This window comes from Thalassophryne amazonica, chromosome 6, assembly GCF_902500255.1.
Source record: "Thalassophryne amazonica chromosome 6, fThaAma1.1, whole genome shotgun sequence".
Taxonomy (NCBI): domain Eukaryota; kingdom Metazoa; phylum Chordata; class Actinopteri; order Batrachoidiformes; family Batrachoididae; genus Thalassophryne; species Thalassophryne amazonica.
The window spans coordinates 17,779,789-17,800,851 of NC_047108.1; the positions used below are offsets into that span (position 1 = coordinate 17,779,789).

Genomic DNA, 21,063 nt, shown 5'->3' on the forward strand with positions numbered 1-21,063 from the left:
CCTCGTTCAGATTGAACAATACCTCTGAATCCTTGCAGTGGTTTTCCAGAAGTTTTGAGCTGCAGCCAATATGGTCTGGTTCCAATTCTGGAAATTTCCAACTTTCTTGTGCAGGATGAGTCCTTTAATCCATTTGGTGTTTCTATTTTTAACATCCATACTGTAATTTTTAAAACAAAAATTTCTCCAATAAATAACAATTTTAATAAAATTTGAGATTGAAATGACACAAAAGCCATTTAAACAGACACCCTGAGTGCTCTACACACGATATAAATGTACCAGTTAATGTTCATCTGTCTATGACAATCAATCCCTTATATTTTACTGATCAATATGTGCTTTTGGTCATCCATCTTGGCTTCTTGGTTGTTGAGACATTCACAGAAAAAGGTGTTTTCTTGACCTCTGATCAAACTACAAAATCTCATCACTTCTGGATATTTGTCCTGTCTAAATTGCCAGATTACTGCTGATTTAAAGATAACGGATCACATGGACAATAAATATCAACAAAGACTCTTTTAAACATTGTATTTGGCATTTGTGACATCATCAGTCATCCACGACACATTTTAAACATAGTGAAAAAAATTCCTACAATATGAGAGCTTAAATAAAAAACAAAATAATGACAAGACAAAATCATGGAATGCGGACCCATTAAATAAACGTTAAACGTCACATGTGTCCATGGTGGAACAGGGAAGGATTTTCACGCAAAACAGTTCAAATCTATGCTGGATTCTCCCATGTGCCTTCTGACAACCTATAGCTGAAATTTCCCTTGGTGATGGCCTGGAGTCTCAGCCAGGGGGAACCATAGAGCCTCATCCGTTTCAGAACATGACTCCAGAGATCAGCACCGGCACCACTGGACCTCCAGCCTGTGCAGGAGTAACTCCTTAAAGAGCATCATCTTAGAAATTTAACAGTTTAACATCATCAAATAAAGTGTAAAAGGCTGAGAGGTGACATACGTATGTTCAAGCACCATTGGACATGTGACAAAGCAGGACTAAGGAAAACCGCACTGACGATGTCACCCACTGGCGTACCTGCTAACTCTGTTTTATCTGATGAACAGAGTTTGTGTGTTGTCAGGAGAAAAATCCAGATGGGTGCATTCTCAGCTACAAAAAGACCTTATTTTCACTGGCTTGTTAACCCCCAAAACATTAATCATCTGCAAATCGTGAAATATCCACAAATGGTGAATACTGAAAAATATTTACAAAAACGTAAACATATCTCTTGCAAAATGTGACTTTCTTCAGAATTTGGTCTCTGTGCTTGTCTGAGGAGGTCAACAGTGGGAAGCGACCATCTGTGGGATTCTGAGTGTATATATATATATATATATATATATATAAATAAATAAATAATATATCATGAATGATATTCACGTTTTGCAACTTACATTTTGTGAGACCTGTGTTCAGGTTTTGTGGAATATTTTATTCACGGTTTGCAGAAAAATTATTCATGTTTTGTGCATATTCATGGTTTGCGTAAATTTTCATTAATCATTTGTGGATAACTCAAGAATTGCAGCAGATTCATGTTTTGGGGGTTAACAGGCTTTACATGACACAAAAACTCTTAAATGAGCTTTAATCAGGTTAAACTAGAGATAACGTGCTTTACAAATGTTATTAAAAAAAAGAAACTTTTTATGCAATGGATTTTAAAACCAGGTAACAACTGCTTTTTAAAAAATGATTCAAAATAGCGTTTAAGAAAATATTTAAAATAAGCATATCTGTGAAAAAAAAAAATAAAAAAAAAAATGGTTTGGTCCAGATGTCAAAAACTGAACAAATTAAAAAGGACCATTTTCTAAAAACAAGTTCTTTGAATTCATCTCATTTATCATCATGGAGTTTTTATTTTTGTTTTGTTTGTTTTTGCCAGTGATGTCATCTAATGTATTAAGTGATTAATGGTAGAAATACTGAGTGTATTTTGTCATTCAGGTCTGTTTTTCGAGGTGTAGATGTTAAGTTCTCATGAGTTTGTGGCACGATGCATTGTGACCCTTTTTCACAGAGCATCAACACTGTAAGGCTCAGCTGGAGACAGTTAATGGATTCTACAAAAATCAGACTTTCTGCACAAACCCTTCAGGAAGCAGGAACACTGAGGCGTGTTTTCACCAGCACAGAGTCTCAATGTTCCTCTGGAGCTCACAAACTGTGCATTTAAAAAAAACACTGCAAGGCAAGAAGATTGCCACCTGGGGGCGCTGTGTGTCAGACAGCAAAACTTTGGTCTCATCTTCAGTCCAAACGGCCTGATGCATGTGGAGGATCAGCTCAGGTGGGTTTGGCAGGACGGAAGTCCAGCTCGTCACTCTCTTCTGGTCCTCTCACATCTGACAAACACAGGAGACAAAACATGCAGTTAAATTATAGATGAGACCCAATGAGATCAAACAAAATTGACCCCATTCCATTCTGGCCGTGATTCCTTGCACACCTCCATACTGTCGGGCAGAAAATGTAAACATAGTGTCTGTGCACCGTGAAGCGTCAGTTATCGCTAAAGGGAAATGGTGGTTAGTTTGTGCACACAAGCCGTTGAAATGGCGGCAGGAGGTCAGTAAGATTTGTGGCGTCCAGACAGTCAGTAAACATCCAGGATTACAGAGGAGCTTCATAGTGAGCGGCACCGGCTGCAGTTAGCCCGCCCCCACTTTCAATTTCAATTTCAACCCTGGCCGGAGTAAACAGCGTGACAAAGTGTGTCTGAGTGTTTTGTGGATTTCATGGATAATTCTGGGATGAGTAAAGTTATGCAAGATGCAATAATACAGCGACTGTGAACTCTAAAAATAGTGAAATCTGGCCATTTGTCTCTTTGTTTCCCATTACATTTCGCATACCCTGATTTGTTTTTTTAATTCACCCATTTACGACCATCAGAAACATTAGTGAAATTGTGACATTCTGCTGTTTAATTTAAAGAAGCCCAAATACAGCGTAGTGAAGGTGTCGCTAACTCGGCTAACAGGTCCACAGCGGAGTCCAAACATTAACCATCAAATTTCATCGTATAAAAAAAAATATACGGCTGAAGTGACTTCGGTCCTCAGACTGTAGCTTCTCCTTGTAGTGAGCAAATATTGCTTCATTCAAAGAACCGCTGTTGTGTGCGCGGTCTCATCAAAACTGAGGCTTACAGTAGATAAAGAATTTTCCTGCTTTGGCTTTTGTCTGCAGCGGGTTGCCTGACAAATGATGGTGTGCAATGCATCATGGGAAATGGAAAGGGGTCTATATGGTGAGATGGGATGAGAGAGCGTCAAATGAGGTGATGTGGTTAAATTATAGATGAGTCTCTCACACACACACACACACACACACACACACACACACACACACACACACACACACACACACACACACACACACACACACACACACACACACACACACACACACACACACACACACACACACACACACACCTTCAAACACTTACTCCAGTTAATGGTCACCAAGTGGGGGGGGAGGCTATCCCAGCAGTCACAGGGCATGAGGCAAGTTCACCCTGGACACCTCACAATATTTAGTTTTATCTCATTCTTATCTATAAGGGCAGCACATGGATTAGTGATTAGCAGTGTTGCCTCACAGCCAGGTCATGGGTTCGATTCCCACCTGTGGTCTTTTTGTGTGGAGTTTATGTGTTATCTCCGTGTTTGTGTGGGGTCCCTCAGGGAGCTCCGGCTTCCTCCCACATCCAAAGACAGGCTGGTTAGGTGGACTGGAGACTTTAAACAGTCCATAGGTGTGTCTGTGTTTGTCTATCTGTATGTGACCCTGCGACAGACTGGTGTCCTGTCCTGGGTGAATCCGCCTCACGCCCTGTGACTGCTGGGATAGGCTACAGCCTTCGCGGCCCTTAAGTGGAGTAAGCGGTTAAGATGATGAGTGAGTGAGTTTGATAACATAATACTGAAATGTAAAAACACGTGGAAACGATAAAATTTGACATAAAATAGAATGAAATGTGACGTGAGATTCTGGCTGTGTTTTACGTACAGAGATCATTAGAGGACAAGAGCTCAGGGGTTTGAATCCGCCCCTCCTCGTACAAAGTCTTCTTCAACAGCAAACGTTGTTTACTGGAGTTCACGTGCACTGGACAGACAGAGATGTTTCACATTTAAAGAATAATAATAGTGTTTAAACGTGTGCTTCAGCTGCCACGTTCCAAACCCTGGCAGCGGTCTTTAGACTGGTTTGACCACAGTCAGTCACAGTCACTTTATATCGCTGAAGGCAGAGAAGATTCAGTCTGATCACTGACAACGAGGAGCAGAGGTTTTAGGATGTCTGTCTGTCTGCCCGTCTGTCCATGTACACGTCTGCTCAAAAACCAGCGGGTGGACTTAATAGAGATAATTAGAGAGATATACATTGCACAAATGTGGTATAGCTGGAACTTTGAATTGTTGGACTCAAGATTTTTTTAAAGAGACAGAAGCAATGTGCAAGTGTTAACGGAACCTTGTCTACACGGCCGCACGTCACTAGTGGCATCCTCCAAGGGTCAGTCATCGACTCATACATCAGTGGCCCCATTTACATGACCATGATATTCTAATAACTGTAATAATTTGATGTCTCACTTTAACATGCACTTCAGTAATCCAATAATCTGAAAAAAAAAAACCCTCCCGGTTTATGATTTCAGTTCATTAGTTGGATTTCTTTGTAAGCGGAGAAAGAAGAAAGGGCAGTTCTTGAGGAAAAAGCCTAGACTGAAAAATAGAGAGCACAATCTCTCTCACTATCTTTCCGTCTCTCCGTCCGTCCCTCTTCCCTCTCTGTCTCTCTCTCACACACACACACACACACACACACACACACACACACACACACACACACACACACACACACACACACACACACACACACACACACTGAGGAGGCGCACAGAGTTGATGTCCTCACACCGGAAATATAACATCACGGTTTTAGGAAACTCCGCTCAACTTTAATATATTTGTGTGCAAACCAAGACATTGCCAAAACATTTGCTCTTTAGAACACTGAAACAACACACACGGCCGTTCAAAGATGCTTGGGTGCCCTGTCAAAATTTTTATTTTTTTTTTGGACACACAACAGACTCTCTGAACTTTGTGATCTGATGAAGGCTGTTCTGAGGCCTGACGTCACGGACTGAGATCACCCGTGTACCACATTTGTATATTGGCTATGTGTGCAGGCGGGATATTTTTCCTGTTGAACCTCTGGAAATGTGAGTGCTGTTTTCTTTTACAAATGCGCAAATGTAAAAGAATGAAATAAATCTGATTAATGATTGACATGTACTCAAGAAATCGGAATATTGGGGAGAAATCCAGGTGGGTTAATCGAATTTCTGATAATCAGATAACAGTTGTTATCTGATAAAGCATACATGTCCACTTAATAATCAGACAACGGGCAATAAGAGAGCAACTGGATTTTTATGTGCATGTAATGTGCCATTGATTTTCCATCGGTAATTTCAAGAAAGTGTAAAATTTTTGCAGGTGACACTAAGATTTATCATCATCTCTAATAGACAAAGAGAAAACTGATGAAGGTTTGATAGTTTATTGATATGGTCAGCAGAGTGGCAAAATGTGGAAAAATGTAAAGCTATGCATGTAGCTAGCAAAAAAAAAAAAAAAGAAGAAAAAAGCCATATTATAGTATGGAATGCATGGAAAATCACTTGATGCTGTAAGAGAAAGATTTGGGAATTTTAGCCACTGATACTTCGTCATTCTCTAAATACAGAAATAAGTAATGGAAAAAGTTTTAATCAGACATACAGATGAGCAGAACTTTATTAGCCCCCCCCCCCCCCATGAAATTTAACATGTACTTCAAAGTCTTAAGTGCTTTTTTAACAGAGAAATGAATTTTCAACAGAATTTCAAAGCATCCTAGTTTTATTTTGGACATTATCTTACTTTGCACACAGAAATAAAATTATTTCACAAAAACCAAAAACCACCAGGGACAAAATTATTAGCCCCCTTAAGAACGGACCATTTTGCTGAACCACATCACAAAGCTCTGCTGTGCAATGATGAGCTTTAACTTTGTAACATTCAAAGCTTGGAAAAAAAAAAATCAAATTAAAAATTTTTGTTAAAATAATTATTAACTAGACCCATCAGACACACTTTAAAGATTTAATCTTGTACAAGATTAAATCATTAAAAGTGCATCTGGCGGGTCTCCGGTCTGTTCTTTGCATAATTATTTTAACATTTCATTGGCGCCCAAATAGGGACCCAATACCTGTCTCCACCCACCAGGCTGCACATGACCCAATTGCTGATTTACTTGATAATTTTAATTTAATTTAACCTTTATTTAATCAGGTTAGTCCCATTTAGACCGAGATCTCTTTTGCAAGGGAGACCTGGACAATTACAAAGTTTCCAATTCACCTAACCTGCATCTCTTTAAATGTGGGAGGAAGCCAGAGCACCCGGAGGAAACCCACGCAAACACGGGAAGAACACAAACTCTACACAGAAAAACCACAGGTGGGAATCAAACCCATGACTTTATTGCTGTGAGGAAACAGTGCTAACCACTAATCCACTGTGCTGCCCAGTAAAGTAAATCAGCAATGATTCAGCTTAGTTTGTCACACAACAGCTCATTCAAGGATGAATGAGTACTCAATATTCTTAAAACACATATAGATAATAAAATCCTTATAACAATTTTGACCCTGGTAGTTTTTATGAAATTATTTTGTTTCTGCATGAAAAGTAAAATAATGTAAGCATCCAAAATAAAACTAGAATGTTTAGAAATGCTGTGTTGAAAATTTCTTGCTCTGTTAAGAAAAAGCACGGGGCAGGAGAAGCTCCAGCATTTTATCTTTTTCAAATACTATTGCAGCTGTTTGCTGCAACTTCAGATTCGCATCTGATCTAAAATTACTCAAGCGCCAGAAAAAAAGTCAAGCCTCAAATTTTCATATAAACTATGCACAGGCACAGACATGAAGCATGTTCAAGGACATGCACATTATGTGAATCAAGTTTAACTATCCAATAAAAGCCTTTATTGGGGTGATTCTTATTGAATTCGGTCAGAGTTTTCATTTATTCGTCAAGAGGGTGCACAACGGATTTATTAATGTGGCTTTTGTAGAAAAGCTGCACTCCACAGCGCCTCCACGAGGCTGTTTATCACAGGCTATGTTCACGTGCACACACATCTCCTCCACTGACTGAGGATTTTACTCTGAAACTTGTAATGACACAAAAATAATTACCCAGAAAAACAGAGAGGAAACACCCTAAATTTGAAAATCTGCGTGCTTGCACAGAGATCCTGACATGACGGCGCGGAGATCCTGACATGACGGCACAGAGATTCTAACATGATGGTGCTGAGAGCCAATAACTTCTTCTGGGTGTCTTGGTGGCTTTCCTCACTCTTTTCCTTCTTGTACAGTCACTGAGTTTTTGAGAACTGTCTACTCCACACAGATTTACCACAGAGTGCAAAACTGTATTTCTTCATAACTGATGTAAATAAAGTCTAAGACATATTCAGTGACTTGGAAATGTTCATGTATCCATCCCCTGATTTGTCTGAAGAAAAGTGGCAATAAAACTTTTTATTTACAGGTATTGTAGAGTTTGGGCTTAGTGGTTAGCACTGTTGCCCAACAGCAAGAAGGTCATGGGTTCGATTCCGACCTGTGGCCTTTCTGTGTGTAGTTTGTGTGGGTTTCCTCCGCGTGCTCCAGTTTCCTCCCATATTTTTAAAAGACATGCAGGTTAGGTGAAATGGAAACTTTATATCAATCAATCAATCCAGTTTTATTTCTAAAGCACTTTACAACAACCAAAGTTGATCAAAGTGCTGCACACAGTTAAAAACAACCATAAGATGAAACATATACTCGTACATCTAAAATATATTACAGTTGTTGGTTTCCAGGGAGTCACAGCTCTATGTGTCAAAGGCCAATTGAAACAAATGGGTTTTCAGCCTGACTTTGAACAGAAGCAGGGATGAGATGGAGCGTAACTCCACAGGAAGAGAGTTCCAGAGTTATAATTGTCAGGTCTCCCTTGCAAAAGAGACCTTGATCTCAATAGGACTAACCTGGTTAAATAAAGGTTAAATTAAAGTTAAATTAAATTATACCAAATTATACCATTACTTATGCAACCCAGCATCTTTGCTTTTATATTTTTAATTCATTTATACGAAGTTACAGAGGTTAAACTCAGTCTGAAAGACTGAGTTTAAGGATGATAATATTAGAAATTGTTACATTAAGATAAGAAGCCTGATTTACTTTTTGTATTTGAAATAGCATAAACAAATTAAAATATGTGAAATATGAAGCGGCTCAATAGTTTTGGAGGGCACTGTAAACATATTATGTATGAATTAAATTCCAAATTACCGTATCCAGCATATAAGTTGTACCTTTTCTGTAATATCAGCTCTTTAATTTATGATTTTTGTGCATTGTTATTGTGTACTTCTTATTACTGGGTACTAAGTTGGGACGTTGTGTAAAATGTAAATAAAACAGAATACTACAATGATTTGCAAATCCTCTTCAACCTATATTGAATTGAATACACCACAAAGACAATATATTTAATGTTCAAACTAATAAACTTTATTGTTTTTAAGTAAATATTTGCTCATTTTGAAATGGATGCCTGCAACACATTTCAAAAAAGTTGGGACGGGGCAACAAAAGACTGGGAAAGTTGATGAATGCTCAAAGAACACCTAATTGGAAACAGGTGAGTGTCATGATTATGTATAAAAGGAGCATCTCCAAAATGCTCAACCGTTCACAAGCAAAGATGGGGCGAGGATCACCACTTTGTGAACAACTTCGTGAAAAAATAGTCCAACAGTTTACGAACAATGTTTCTCAACGTTCAATTGCAAGGAATTTAGGGATTCCATCATCTACAGTCCATAATACAATCAGAAGATTCAGAGACTCTGGAGAACTTTCTACACATAAGCAGCAAGGCCGAAAACCAGCACTGAATGCCGGTGATCTTCGATCCCTCAGACGGGAATGCATTAAAAACCCAACATCATTGTGTAAAGGATCTTACTGCGTGGGCTCAGGAACACTTCAGAAAACCATTGTCAGTTAACACAGTTCGTCACAAATTTAAGTGCAAATTTAAAACTCTACCATGCAAAGTTAAAACCATACATCAACATCCAGAAACAGCGCCGCCTTCTCTGGGCCAGAGCTCATTTGAAATGGACAGATGCAAAGTGGAAAAGTGTGCTGTGGTCTGACGAGTCCACATTTCAAATTGTTTTTGGAAATCATGGACGTTGTGTCCTCCACACAAAAGAGGAAAAAGACCATCCAGACAGTTACCAGCACAAAGTTCAAAAGCCAGCATCTGTGATGGTATGGTGGTGTGTTAGTGGCCATGACACGGGCAACTTACACATCTGTGATGGTACCATCAATGCTGAAAGGTACATCCAGGTTTTGGAGCAATACATGCTGCCATCCAAGCAGCGTCTTTTTCAGGGACGTCCCTGCTTATTTCAGCAAGACAATGCCAAGCCACATTCTGTACGTGTTACAACAGCATGGCTTCGTAGTAAAAGAGTGCGGGTACCAGATTGGCCTGCCTGCAGTCCAGACCTGTCACCCATTGAAAATGTGTGGCGCATTATGAAGCGCAAAATATGACAACAGAGACCCCGGACTGTTGAACAACTGAAGTCATACACTAAGCAAGAATGGAAAGAATTCCACCTACAAAGCTTCAACAATTAGTGTCCTCAGTTCCCAAACGCTTATTGAGTGTTGTTAGAAGGAAAGTAAAGTTTAGCAGTTTTAACATTAAATATCTTGTCTTTGTGGTGTATTTAATTGAATATAGGTTGAAGAGGATTTGTAAATCATTGTATTCTGTTTTTATTTACATTTTACACAATGTCTCAACTTCATAAGAATTGGGGTTGTAGAACTTTGAGTCCTGGGAAAGTCTGATATAAAGAGTGACTATAATTACTATTTTGAATAACGAGTGTTTGATTTTATGGTATATAGGTTGCAGGACTTCCCAAAATATTAAAAAAAATAGAAAGAAAAAAGTGACCTATACTGTGGATAATATAGTATTGTCTCAAAATCTCATCTTTTTTCGACAACTGTATATTCCTGTCTTGTTCCGTCCTTCCAGCAAACTTTCGTATCTTAAAACTCAAGAAGTGCAAAACTCTCAAAATCAAAATTTTTATACAATATTGGGAGGTCAAAGCTCTGCCTGCAAAAAACAAAACAAAAAAAAACAAAAAAAACCACATGCATTTCTGACATTTATAACTGCTTTTTTTTTTCTTTTATGAATTTTGGGTTTCAAGTAGGATATGTACTCGATGGCCTGAAATGCTCACATCGCTCGCTAGATGGCGACTAAAGCTGCTCAAAAGGGCGGCAAGGTCTCGACTGGTTTATTAATTTGAGAATTTACCTTTTGGTGAAAATAAGACGGGCTGACAGACAATAATCAACTTGCAGTTGTGTCTTATAGACAACTTACCTGCCTGGTATTTTCAGACTGCCTTATGGCATCACAAAGACTCATATGAATGCTGCTTAGGATTCTGAGGTTTTACAGGCAGAAGCTCGGTGCTGTTCAAGCTAGACTGCTTTCACAACATCTGTATGTGTGACTTCGTTTGTTTTTCCCCGTTGTTAATCCCTCATGTGACTGCAGCAAGAATCAAACCCTAGACCATGAAGGGTTACTGCCCAACGTGAAAGGTTTCTTACCCACCACAATGAATGTGTACAGACTTAGATTTTTGGAAACTCTTTCTGATCCCCACTGGTGTCAGTATGCAAAAAAAAAAAAAAAAAACTTGCTAATTAACAGCATAATTGTAAATGTTAAGAGTCGATTTTTGGTTTCTGGAGGAAAACGTGTTTTAAACGCAGCGAGCTAAGCTAGCCACCCCCCCCAAATGGTTCAGCTAACAAGGAGTCACTACATTCTGGGTTCCTGGGATGTGGACTGAACGTACCTGGTGGTCCACAGGAAGACTGTAGTGACTCAGCAGGAGAGAGGCATGCCGGGATACTGTAGTTATCAGCTGTGGCCCCTGCTGCGATCTGCCCTCTAGTGTCCAAACTTGAAACAGCTCCATTGCGAGCGTGGGTCAGAGAAGCTGTGAGCACGTTCAGACCAATCTGTCCAGCAGAGGGTGCACTGCTCGTGGCCTGGAATGTACCACACCTGTTACTGTGCTGGGGAGGAAAGTTATACTGGTCCTCAGTGGGAACAGACGGTTGTCTGAACGGGGGCTCCGTAGGCCCGCTAGGACTGTGAGAGCAGAGCGTACCATTCGATTTGCACTGGGCTCCAGATAATCCTGATAACGGGGTGCGAACTTGGTACTGGGAGAATCCTTGACTCTCATCAGTTTCACACGGACCAGCCAATGAAGAAGAGGAAGAAGACTGGACTGACGAAGAAGAGGAGGAAGAAGAGTGGAGGGGATGAGGAGGTGTGAGGCAGCAGGAGGATAAGGAGGATGAGGAGGAAGACAGGCGGTCATACGTGGCCTCCACAGGTCCCAGTGTGGACATCTGCTGGGCCAGAGCTCCCACAGTGGACTCCAGGGAGCAGGGGGGTCTGGGGAAGGAATGAGCTTGATGTGAAGGGTTCTGGAGGGATGAGAAGGGGCCAACAAGTCCCATGGCAACACTGTATACGTCCTTGAGTTTATCAAACACCTGCAAGAAACATGAACATGAAGAATGTCTTGAACAGGAGCCCCGAGGAACATCAGACTGCCAGGATGGTCACACAGACTCAACCTGGACTCAGTAAAAACGAAGAGGACTTTTTTAACCCAAGAAGGTTTCAAGCATCAGTAAATTGATTTTAAGAGTGAACCAGAATGGACTCAGCAGAGGAAGGACAACCAGTGAGTTGAAGTTAAAAACACTGTGAATGACCTCTTTCATTGCTGGTCTGTTCTTTCTCTTGGCGTTGAGACACCTGCAGGCCAGAGCAACCACCTCCATGCACCCAGTGGGCTCTGCAGCGCCCCCTGTCACACAGCACACGTTAATGCTTCAGCTCACCTGCAGCAAGGGTACGTTCAGGCTACAAGCACAGACCTGAAAGCAGCCGACGGTCCAGGTGTGTCCTCCAGGTGGCAGCACAGGAACCGCTCGGACTCTCCTGAACCTCTTCCACCAAATCTTTCTGCATAACCAAAACAAACCCAAGTCTCAGGCAGACAAACATTTAAAACAGTCAGGCCATGCGTTCTCACCCTGACATTTCTCGACATACTCACGTTTCTAAAACTGTCTCAGATCTCTTTGAAAACATGAAAAATACAGCCAAACTCCCCCCATCATACAAAATCACATTACACAGTAACCAAATTTTAATCAGAGCCTTTTTTTTGCAGTTAGCTGAAACAGGGCCAGTCGTAGCTGTCACTGTAATTCCATTACCATAGAATTGCCCATGAGCTCGTGAAACAAAGCTGGCAGTGAAGTAATATGCTGGGTTGGAGTTTTGTAGGTGGATGGTCACTGAAAACGCAGCACTAACTACGAACAAGCTAACAGCGAGCACGCTAAGCTAATGCTCTGGGTTAACAGGTTCACTTGAAGGTTTAAAACATTTCTTAATCTGATCATGATGGATTTTCTTTCTCACGTTCCGTGCGCATAAACTACTCTGAACTGTCTGCTTTTGTTTTGTGACCGGCTGTAAATGCTGTGAAATGCTGAGCTAGCATAACAGACCTCTGCTGTATACTGGCACAATCAAGCTGGCCTGTGATTGGACGTTTCACTGAGGAAAAAAAAAAAAAAAAAAGCCATTGCTCCGTCCCTGCATTTCAAATGTACAAAATCCATTTTTAAATAACCATCGTTAATGGTGGCTCCAGTATTAGCTGGATTTAGAGGCAGAGTTACACATGTACAGAGACGGTAATTAACTTTTAACTTTTTAAAATCCTGACTGCTAAAAATACTGAGTATGAAATAGTTGATTGTTCTGACCAGGTACTTCTCTCTGAGCTTCACATCTTTCTCCAGAGCTCGACGACCAGTCAGGACCTCCAACAACACCTGAAAGACAAACACCCACAAACGGACATGACCAAAAAACTTAAATCTGTTCCACTTTCATTCATTGCTAAAGTCTGAGTCTGTTAGTTAAGCTTAGGGCTAGTGGCCAGCGATCACCTTAAGGCCCAGTCTCACAGCACTTAAAGGGCAACAAAGCCCAAGCGAAACAAGAAATCTGGACTTTCGTTGACTTTCGTTGGCATGGTTTAACCTTCGCGTAGCTTCGTTCCTGCGCCTGGCGCTTCGTCAGGATTTTTCAACTGTTGAAAAATTTGAACAAATGCCACCAATTCATCCATATTTCGTTTTGCTGTAGTTCTTGATGGTTTATCATTTGCTTACTTTTTGTAATGTTCCTCTTTCATCGCTTTTGCGCTCTTGATTCGCAGGCTATTCAGTGATAAAGATCGTTCACCACCTTTTCTCAACGATTTGTGACTTTTTTACTTTTTTCCCTTCTATCAGGAATTGTTGTAGGCCATTAGTTTTTCTTCTGCTTTCCTGTTGCTTAATGCTGAGGAATTATACCGTAAGTGCAGTTTTTCTGGCTGACTGATTCCGTTTTCTTTCTCTCTCTGAGATGCGGATTCTGCTGCAGGAACAGATCCACTGAATGGCTCGATGATGGTCTGTTCTGCCTTAATATTTTAAGTTAGCTGGACTTAAAAAGATCAGATGAGGTAACTTTTATATTTTTTCTAATATGTATATGTCACAGACATGAACAAGCGAAGCTCTTCAGCATCTATCATGTCATTTAGGGCCATCTGCACTGTAGACCGTTTGTCAGAATTCTTAACTTTCATGACCCACAGCGAGTAAATAATACATTTTCAAATAATACTGCCCAAATACATATTTGAAAGCATACTATGTAACTTGGCATCTAAGAATTCCCACAGCGAGTAATAATACATTTTCAAATAATATGCCCAAAACATATTTGAAGCTACTATGTACTTGGCAATCTAAGAATCCCACAGCGAGTAAATAATACATTTTCAAATAATACTGCCCAAAAACATATTTGAAAGCATACTATGTAACTTGGCAACCTAAGAATCCCACCATTACTTTAAAAAGTGCATAAAAATTAGAAAACGGGAGCATTAGCATGGCATGGCTAGAGCCCCCCCCCCCAAGCATTTTTCTTTTTTTTTTTTTGGCCTTTCAGCTTCTATGGGGGACCCCACTCCACAGACCGCCTAATTACAGCCCTCTTAACCCCCTGCCACTTTAAGCATTTATTTTTAATGTAGATGTAAATTAATATTCAAGGTTTTTAGCTAGTTGACAGTAGGGCTGTACAATATGGCCAAATTATCATATATTAATATTGTCACATCAGTACAATATACAATATGACTATGATTTGACTATGACTGACACAAAGTACAGCAACAGTGAAAATTAAACATTCTTAAACAAAAAAGTAATAATACTACACTCATTTTGCACTCATCATAAGGTTAGGATACTGTGCCGTCCAAAAGTACTGGAACACTTGGTATTTCACACATTGTACTTTGTTTATGCCATTTCAAATACAAGAAATATAAAGAATAAAAATTTCTAAAATTATCTTCCCAAAACTCAAACTGAAAGCAAATCTCTAAAACTTGATAATACCTGTAAATAATAATCAGTGTTACTGCTAGTTTTCTTTAGACAAACGGGATGGAAACATGAATATGTTTTGGACTTTATTTACAAACAGTTATGAAGAAATACAAAAGTTTCTTTCACCACAACATCAAATCTAGGCTTGCATTTCAAATGTACTTTCTAGCAAATTGTAGTTGAACTATCAGATCTTCTTTTTAAGAAAATCCTCCTCTACACCACTTCATCAGAAAGCTGGATTTTATAATTTTAATTAATTTATATCAAGTTATAGATATTTGCTTTCAGTTTGAGTTTAAGGAAGATTTAGATTTATTTATTTAAAGTTGTGTCACTGGTGTGTCACTCAAACAGCAAAATTAAGAGATTTAAAAATAAGTCCTTCAGAGAGCAAAAATAAGAGGTTACACAGGTTTTATACAGAACAGAGGAGGAGTAAATTACCTGTATTTCTTTCAGCCTGAGCGTCTTCACGTTATATCTCATAAATCAACACCTGCCTGCTCATTTAAAAATCACTGGAGAAACGAGTATATATAAGGCAACCCGAATTAAAGCAGAAATACCGCTTTTAACAACCTGGATCTCATTTCTGACATAAAATACAGTCGTTTACTATCCAATGTAAGTTTGGTGTCATTATTAGTCCATGGGTTCAGATGATGTGTTCAGTTAAAATCTGAGTCAAACATTTTTATTCTTCTGCTAAGGCGGATTAGAACTTTCTGTGGTACATAGCACCAACTACTGTACAGGAACCTAGCAGTCAATATGTGTCACTGATTTCAAAATGCAGCTGTTTTCAACCAGAAGTGCGGTGCCGTGACATGTCAGTCATCTGTGTTCAAAAAGATTTCAGGGGAGTCCAGTGCAACCTTAGCCTCTGCTCTAGCTCCACCCATGCCAGGGAGTGTCCAACATTTGACATTTCCTGTTTCACTGTGGACTCAAAATTTGGCACATCCTGTTTGGGACTCGCTGTACCATGAGTGAGCTTCACGCCGCTGCTCGTCACGTTGCTCGTATTATAGCCAACACAACATGACATCTTTTCATGGCTTAGTCAGAAATGATAAATCTACAGATGTGCAGTGAACAACATGTATTCCAGGAAAAAACAAACCTTTATTTGAAATTTCTTTTAACCTATTTGTAATCATAACTTTGTTGCTGATTACAGACGAGTCTGCAGAACCAGTTCACAGAAATTAAACTTTCTTCTTCTTTTATGGCTTATGACATCATAACTGTCATACTGCACTAAAGATTCTCTTGAGTTCTCTTGTGGTTGTGCTGTTTTCCATGGAGGTGCAGGACTTGCAGGTGCAGTGAAAAAGGAGCCAAAAGTGAATTAAAAAAAGTTCAGAAACTCTTCGGGTTCAGAGAGTTAATGATCAAATCTTTACATACAGAAACTCAGTCAGACATATTGTTTTGGTTTTATAACAACCATTTTCATGGTGGAGAGATATTTGCGTAAATGTGACAGTAACCTTTGACCTTAAAAAACGCAGCCCACCGTAAAAAGTTGTGAGGGTCTTGTTGCCAGATTTTTCTCTTTGGTCATTCCACATCAATTAGCAGCCAAGTTATAAGCTGCAAAATTCTAGTTTTGCAGCTTGTAGAATAGTATTTTTCTGGGATAAGAGAATACTTTTTAAAAATAATATCACCTTCCATAGGGCTTAAGATAACGTGTCAAGTACACAATTGGTATGAGTATTTTTGAAGTTATGGACATAACTTTCATTTAAATGCTGTAGTACAGAATTAGACCAATTAAAAAAAGAAACCATTGATGATGGTAATGAATTCACACGTGCATCATCATGACTTCACTGTGACAACCATCATCATATTGTAAAAGAATCCCTTTTTTACATTTTTACATTATTTAATGTGTTGACAAAGTAAAAAAAAAACACTACATTTCCCATCAGCCCATGCGGTATCTCACCACTCCAAAGCTGTAGACATCCACAGGGCGTCCCAGCTGCCCGTTCCTTATGTATTCATCTGGAAGGTACGCCAGCGTTCCTCTGATTGTGGCTGTCTTCATCGTCGTCGTCTGAACCGCTGTGCATCCAGATGAGACACGTGCGAACTGAGCCAGACCAAAATCTGCTAACTTGGCCTCTAGGTGGTGGTCCAACAGGATGTTTGAGCTGCACAGAGAAATAAAATGCTACTGCTGTTTGTCCTGAAAATGCAGAAAGTCAGTTTGCTTTCAGCAATTTATCAAGTAAAAATTAATTCAAACTTTGCCGATTTACTCGGTTTCTTTATTTTGTGTCTGTGCATGTTCTGTTTGTTATTTTAGTTGTCTATGACAACATGTTGGTGCTCACAGAGCAAACATCAGCATCAAGAGGAATCTAACTGTCATCAAGGAAACAGATGAGCTCCTCTGTTTTCCATTTGGCAGCACGTTTTCTCTGTGACCTCTATTAATGTGAGATGATGTTTGATGTTTAGGCGAAGGCATGGATGGATGAGATTTAGTGTCATTATCATTACAAGTGCAACAACGAGATTACTTCCAAACTCACACTTCCATAGACAAACAGCAAGTAATGGCACACATCAGAATTAAGACAACGCATATACATTTGACATTGTTTATGTGCACTAAACTTGAAACAGTCCGTTTTCCAAATTGAGGCGATGTGAGTGTGTGGTAGCCGCTGCAACAGGAGTCGCGCCGCCGCTAGCTTGGGGGGAACGGGGACCTGCCGCAGCTAAAACCGCACAGCCCCCAGAGGGGAAAGGGGTGGTGTGAGCAGTGGCTGGGATGGGGTGTGTGGTGGGGGACAGGAGGGGAGGTAGGAGGGAAAGTGGGAGATGGAGGAGAGAGGAGGAGATGCGACCGCCCTCGCCGGAGTCCCAAGCCGGTAAGAAGTAGCTGAAATGTTTATGAAGAGGGATGTTTCATTTAGGGATGGCAGAGGGCTATGTGTGTGTGTGTGTGTGTCTGGGGTGGGGGTGAGGTGGGGGGTTGCCTACACACTCAAGAGCACTGTCACACTTGACGATTTATTGGACATATGCTGACAACCCCGTTTCCACAGAGTGGTTCGGGTCAGTACTGCACAGTGTGGTTTGGGTCAGAACAGTTAAGTCTGGCTTCGTTTGCGTTTTTTTCCCACCGGCAGAACCCTTTCGTTTGGCAGGTGGAACACTTAATTGATGAGCACGTCATGGAGTGCGTGTACACTGTTGTGCGGCCTCTCCACTCCACACAGAGGCCAAAAAGAGTAATTTAAGTTTTTTAAATTTAATAAAATTTTTTGTCTTTGTTTTCATTGCGTGCAGAATGCTGAAGAATAAACTGATGTCTGTGATAAATGCTGCCGTGGCTGAATGAGGCGCTGTGACTCTTTCAATCTTTAAAGCGCCAGTGACAGTCTGATCAGGCTGAGACACCGGCATCCTCAGGCTCAATAATGCACCTGGAGTCAAGAAACCACAGCGGGACTTGCTTTAAAACGCTACGTTTCTTCAGCCACAAGGAAAAACCACTGAGGGACTTACTAATGAACGAGAAGCTGCTACTCTTTCAACTTTTAAAATGAGTTAATTATAAAAATAAATAATAATAATAATAATAATAAGTTAAAACAGAAAACATAAAAAGTAGAACAGTTAGAAAACAATTAATAAAATTTAAAAATTATTAAAACTGATTGGCGACATGTTCACTAAACAGTATCTGGGGAAATTGTTGGCTAAAAAGGAAATTATTACCATACTCATTTTATTCAGTCAGACTTAAAACATGCATAATAACAGTCTATAGAGTTTTGTGCACAGCCTCATCCTTGCTGGTTTGGAGGTGGTCACCCTAATATATGTGTATGTGTGTGTGTGTGTATTTTCAGATAACACTGTGAGTAGACTTGGTGTCCAACTTACATGGTTATTTCAGCTTTTCGTAAAGTTACAGCTTGCAGTTATTCTCATCATATAATATTAGTGAAACATTTCTTTGCTGAAATAGATTATTTTTTATTGGCAGGTAACCAGAGAAATAACACTCGTGACATTAATGTTCCTCTCTAGTCAAGCCAGACTGTTGAAATGGGAGTGGAGAAGTCACAGGGAGATCAGGCACCTTCAGACTATTTTAGCCGCCCTCATTCCACAAAGAGGCAGGAATTCTTTAAGTTTCACCCACAACAGGATGCCACAAACCCTGTCGGCCAGAGAGTCTTCACTTGAACGGACGACACGGCGTGGAAATGGCCAGAGGTGTCAAGTAACGAAGTACAAATACTTCGTTACTGTACTTAAGTACACTTTTTAGGTATCTATACTTTACTCCATTACTTATTTTTCTGCCTACTTCTGACTTCTACTCATTACATTTTCACCCAAGTATCTGTACTTTCTATTCCTTACATTTTTAAAACAAACAGCCTCGTTACTCTTGGCTTCAGTTTAATGTTTATATACATATATATTTCACATCATGTGCGCCTGTAATCAACTTTTCTGCAGCGCGGCTTTGCTTTGAACCGTGAACCAATCGAAGCAGTGGTTCGCAGATTGAAGCAATGCTTCGACCATTGCTTTGTTTATTCTTTCTTTTTTCGCTTAATTTTCCCCCGCTAAAACCCTAAAAAGCATACTTCTGTGAGTATTATTTACCTTTTCTATGTTAAACCGACCTGTTATGGTCTTCTGAAACAGTTGATAGATGTATTTTATAACTTAAAAACGGGAGCGACGCTAACGCATTAGCATGTCTATGGCATTTTCAATGTTAAAACTTAGCACTAACCAGTTGCAGCTGTCATCACGTTCGGGTGCATTTGTTTTCAAATTGTAATATTTCTTAAATTTATTTTTGTTTATATATTAATAATCTAATGATTATTATATACAATTCTAGAGAAAGAGGCAAAAAGAACCTGAATAGAAACACAACAGAAAATATAAAAGCAACTAACAATGAACATACGTAAATAAATCAAATCAAATCAATTTTATTTATATAGCACCAAATCACAACAAACAGCTGCCCCAAGGCGCTTTATATTGTAAGGCAAGGCCATACAATAATTACGGAAAAACCCCAACGGTCAAAACCACCCCCTGTGAGCAAGCACGACAGTGGGAAGGAAAAACTCCCTTTTAACAGGAAGAAACCTCCAGCAGAACCAGGCTCAGGGAGAGGCAGTCTTCTGCTGGGACTGGTTGGGGCTGAGGGAGAGAACCAGGAAAAAGACATGCTGTGGAAGAGCAGAGATCAATCACTAATGATTAAATGCAGAGTGGTGCATACAGAGCAAAAAGAGAAAGAAACACTCAGTGCATCATGGGAACCCCCCAGCAGTCTAAGTCTATAGCAGCATAACTAAGGGATGGTTCAGGGTCACCTGATCCAGCCCTAACTATAAGCTTTAGCAAAAAGGAAAGTTTTAAGCCTAATCTTAAAAGTAGAGAGGGTGTCTGTCTCCCTGATCTGAATTGGGAGCTGGTTCCACAGGAGAGGAGCCTGAAAGCTGAAGGCTCTGCCTCCCATTCTACTCTTACAAACCCTAGGAACTACAAGTAAGCCTGCAGTCTGAGAGCGAAGCGCTCTATTGGGGTGATATGGTACTATGAGGTCCCTAAGATATGATGGGACCTGATTATTCAAAACCTTATAAGTAAGAAGAAGAATTTTAAATTCTATTCTAGAATTAACAGGAAGCCAATGAAGAGAGGCCAATATGGGTGAGATATGCTCTCTCCTTCTAGTCCCTGTCAGTACTCTAGCTGCAGCATTTTGAATTAACTGAAGGCTTTTCAGGGAACTTTTAGGACAACCTGATAATAATGAATTACAATAGTCCAGCCTAGAGGAAATAAATGCATGAATTAGTTTTTCAGCATCACTCTGAGACAAGACCTTTGTAATTTTAGAGATATTGCACAAATGCAAAAAAGCAGTCCTACATATTTGTTTAATATGCACATTGAATGACATATCCTGATCAAAAATGACTCCAAGATTTCTCACAGTATTACTAGAGGTCAGGGTAATGTCATCCAGAGTAAGGATCTGGTTAGACACCATGTTTCTAAGATTTGTGGGGCCAAGTACAATAACTTCAGTTTTATCTGAGTTTAAAAGCAGGAAATTAGAGGTCATCCATGTCTTTATGTCTGTAAGACAATCCTGCAGTTTAGCTAATTGGTGTGTGTCCTCTGGCTTCATGGATAGATAAAGCTGGGTATCATCTGCATAACAATGAAAATTTAAGCAATGCTGTCTAATAATACTGCCTAAGGGAAACATGTATAAAGTGA

At 39.8% G+C, this 21,063-nt stretch overlaps 1 protein-coding gene across 1 annotated transcript in view; it reads right to left on the reverse strand.

Annotated features, from left to right (window-relative positions):
• Positions 1 to 519: 519 nt before the first annotated feature.
• irak1 (interleukin-1 receptor-associated kinase 1) overlaps positions 520 to 21,063 on the reverse strand; it is a 51,949-nt gene continuing 31,405 nt past the window's right edge. Inside the window, 7 exon segments of the mRNA XM_034171835.1 lie at positions 520 to 2,374; positions 4,047 to 4,145; positions 11,073 to 11,784; positions 12,010 to 12,104; positions 12,175 to 12,262; positions 13,078 to 13,146; positions 16,727 to 16,934. Coding sequence (XP_034027726.1) covers positions 2,316 to 2,374; positions 4,047 to 4,145; positions 11,073 to 11,784; positions 12,010 to 12,104; positions 12,175 to 12,262; positions 13,078 to 13,146; positions 16,727 to 16,934 — 1,330 coding nt within the window. The 3' untranslated portion in view covers positions 520 to 2,315.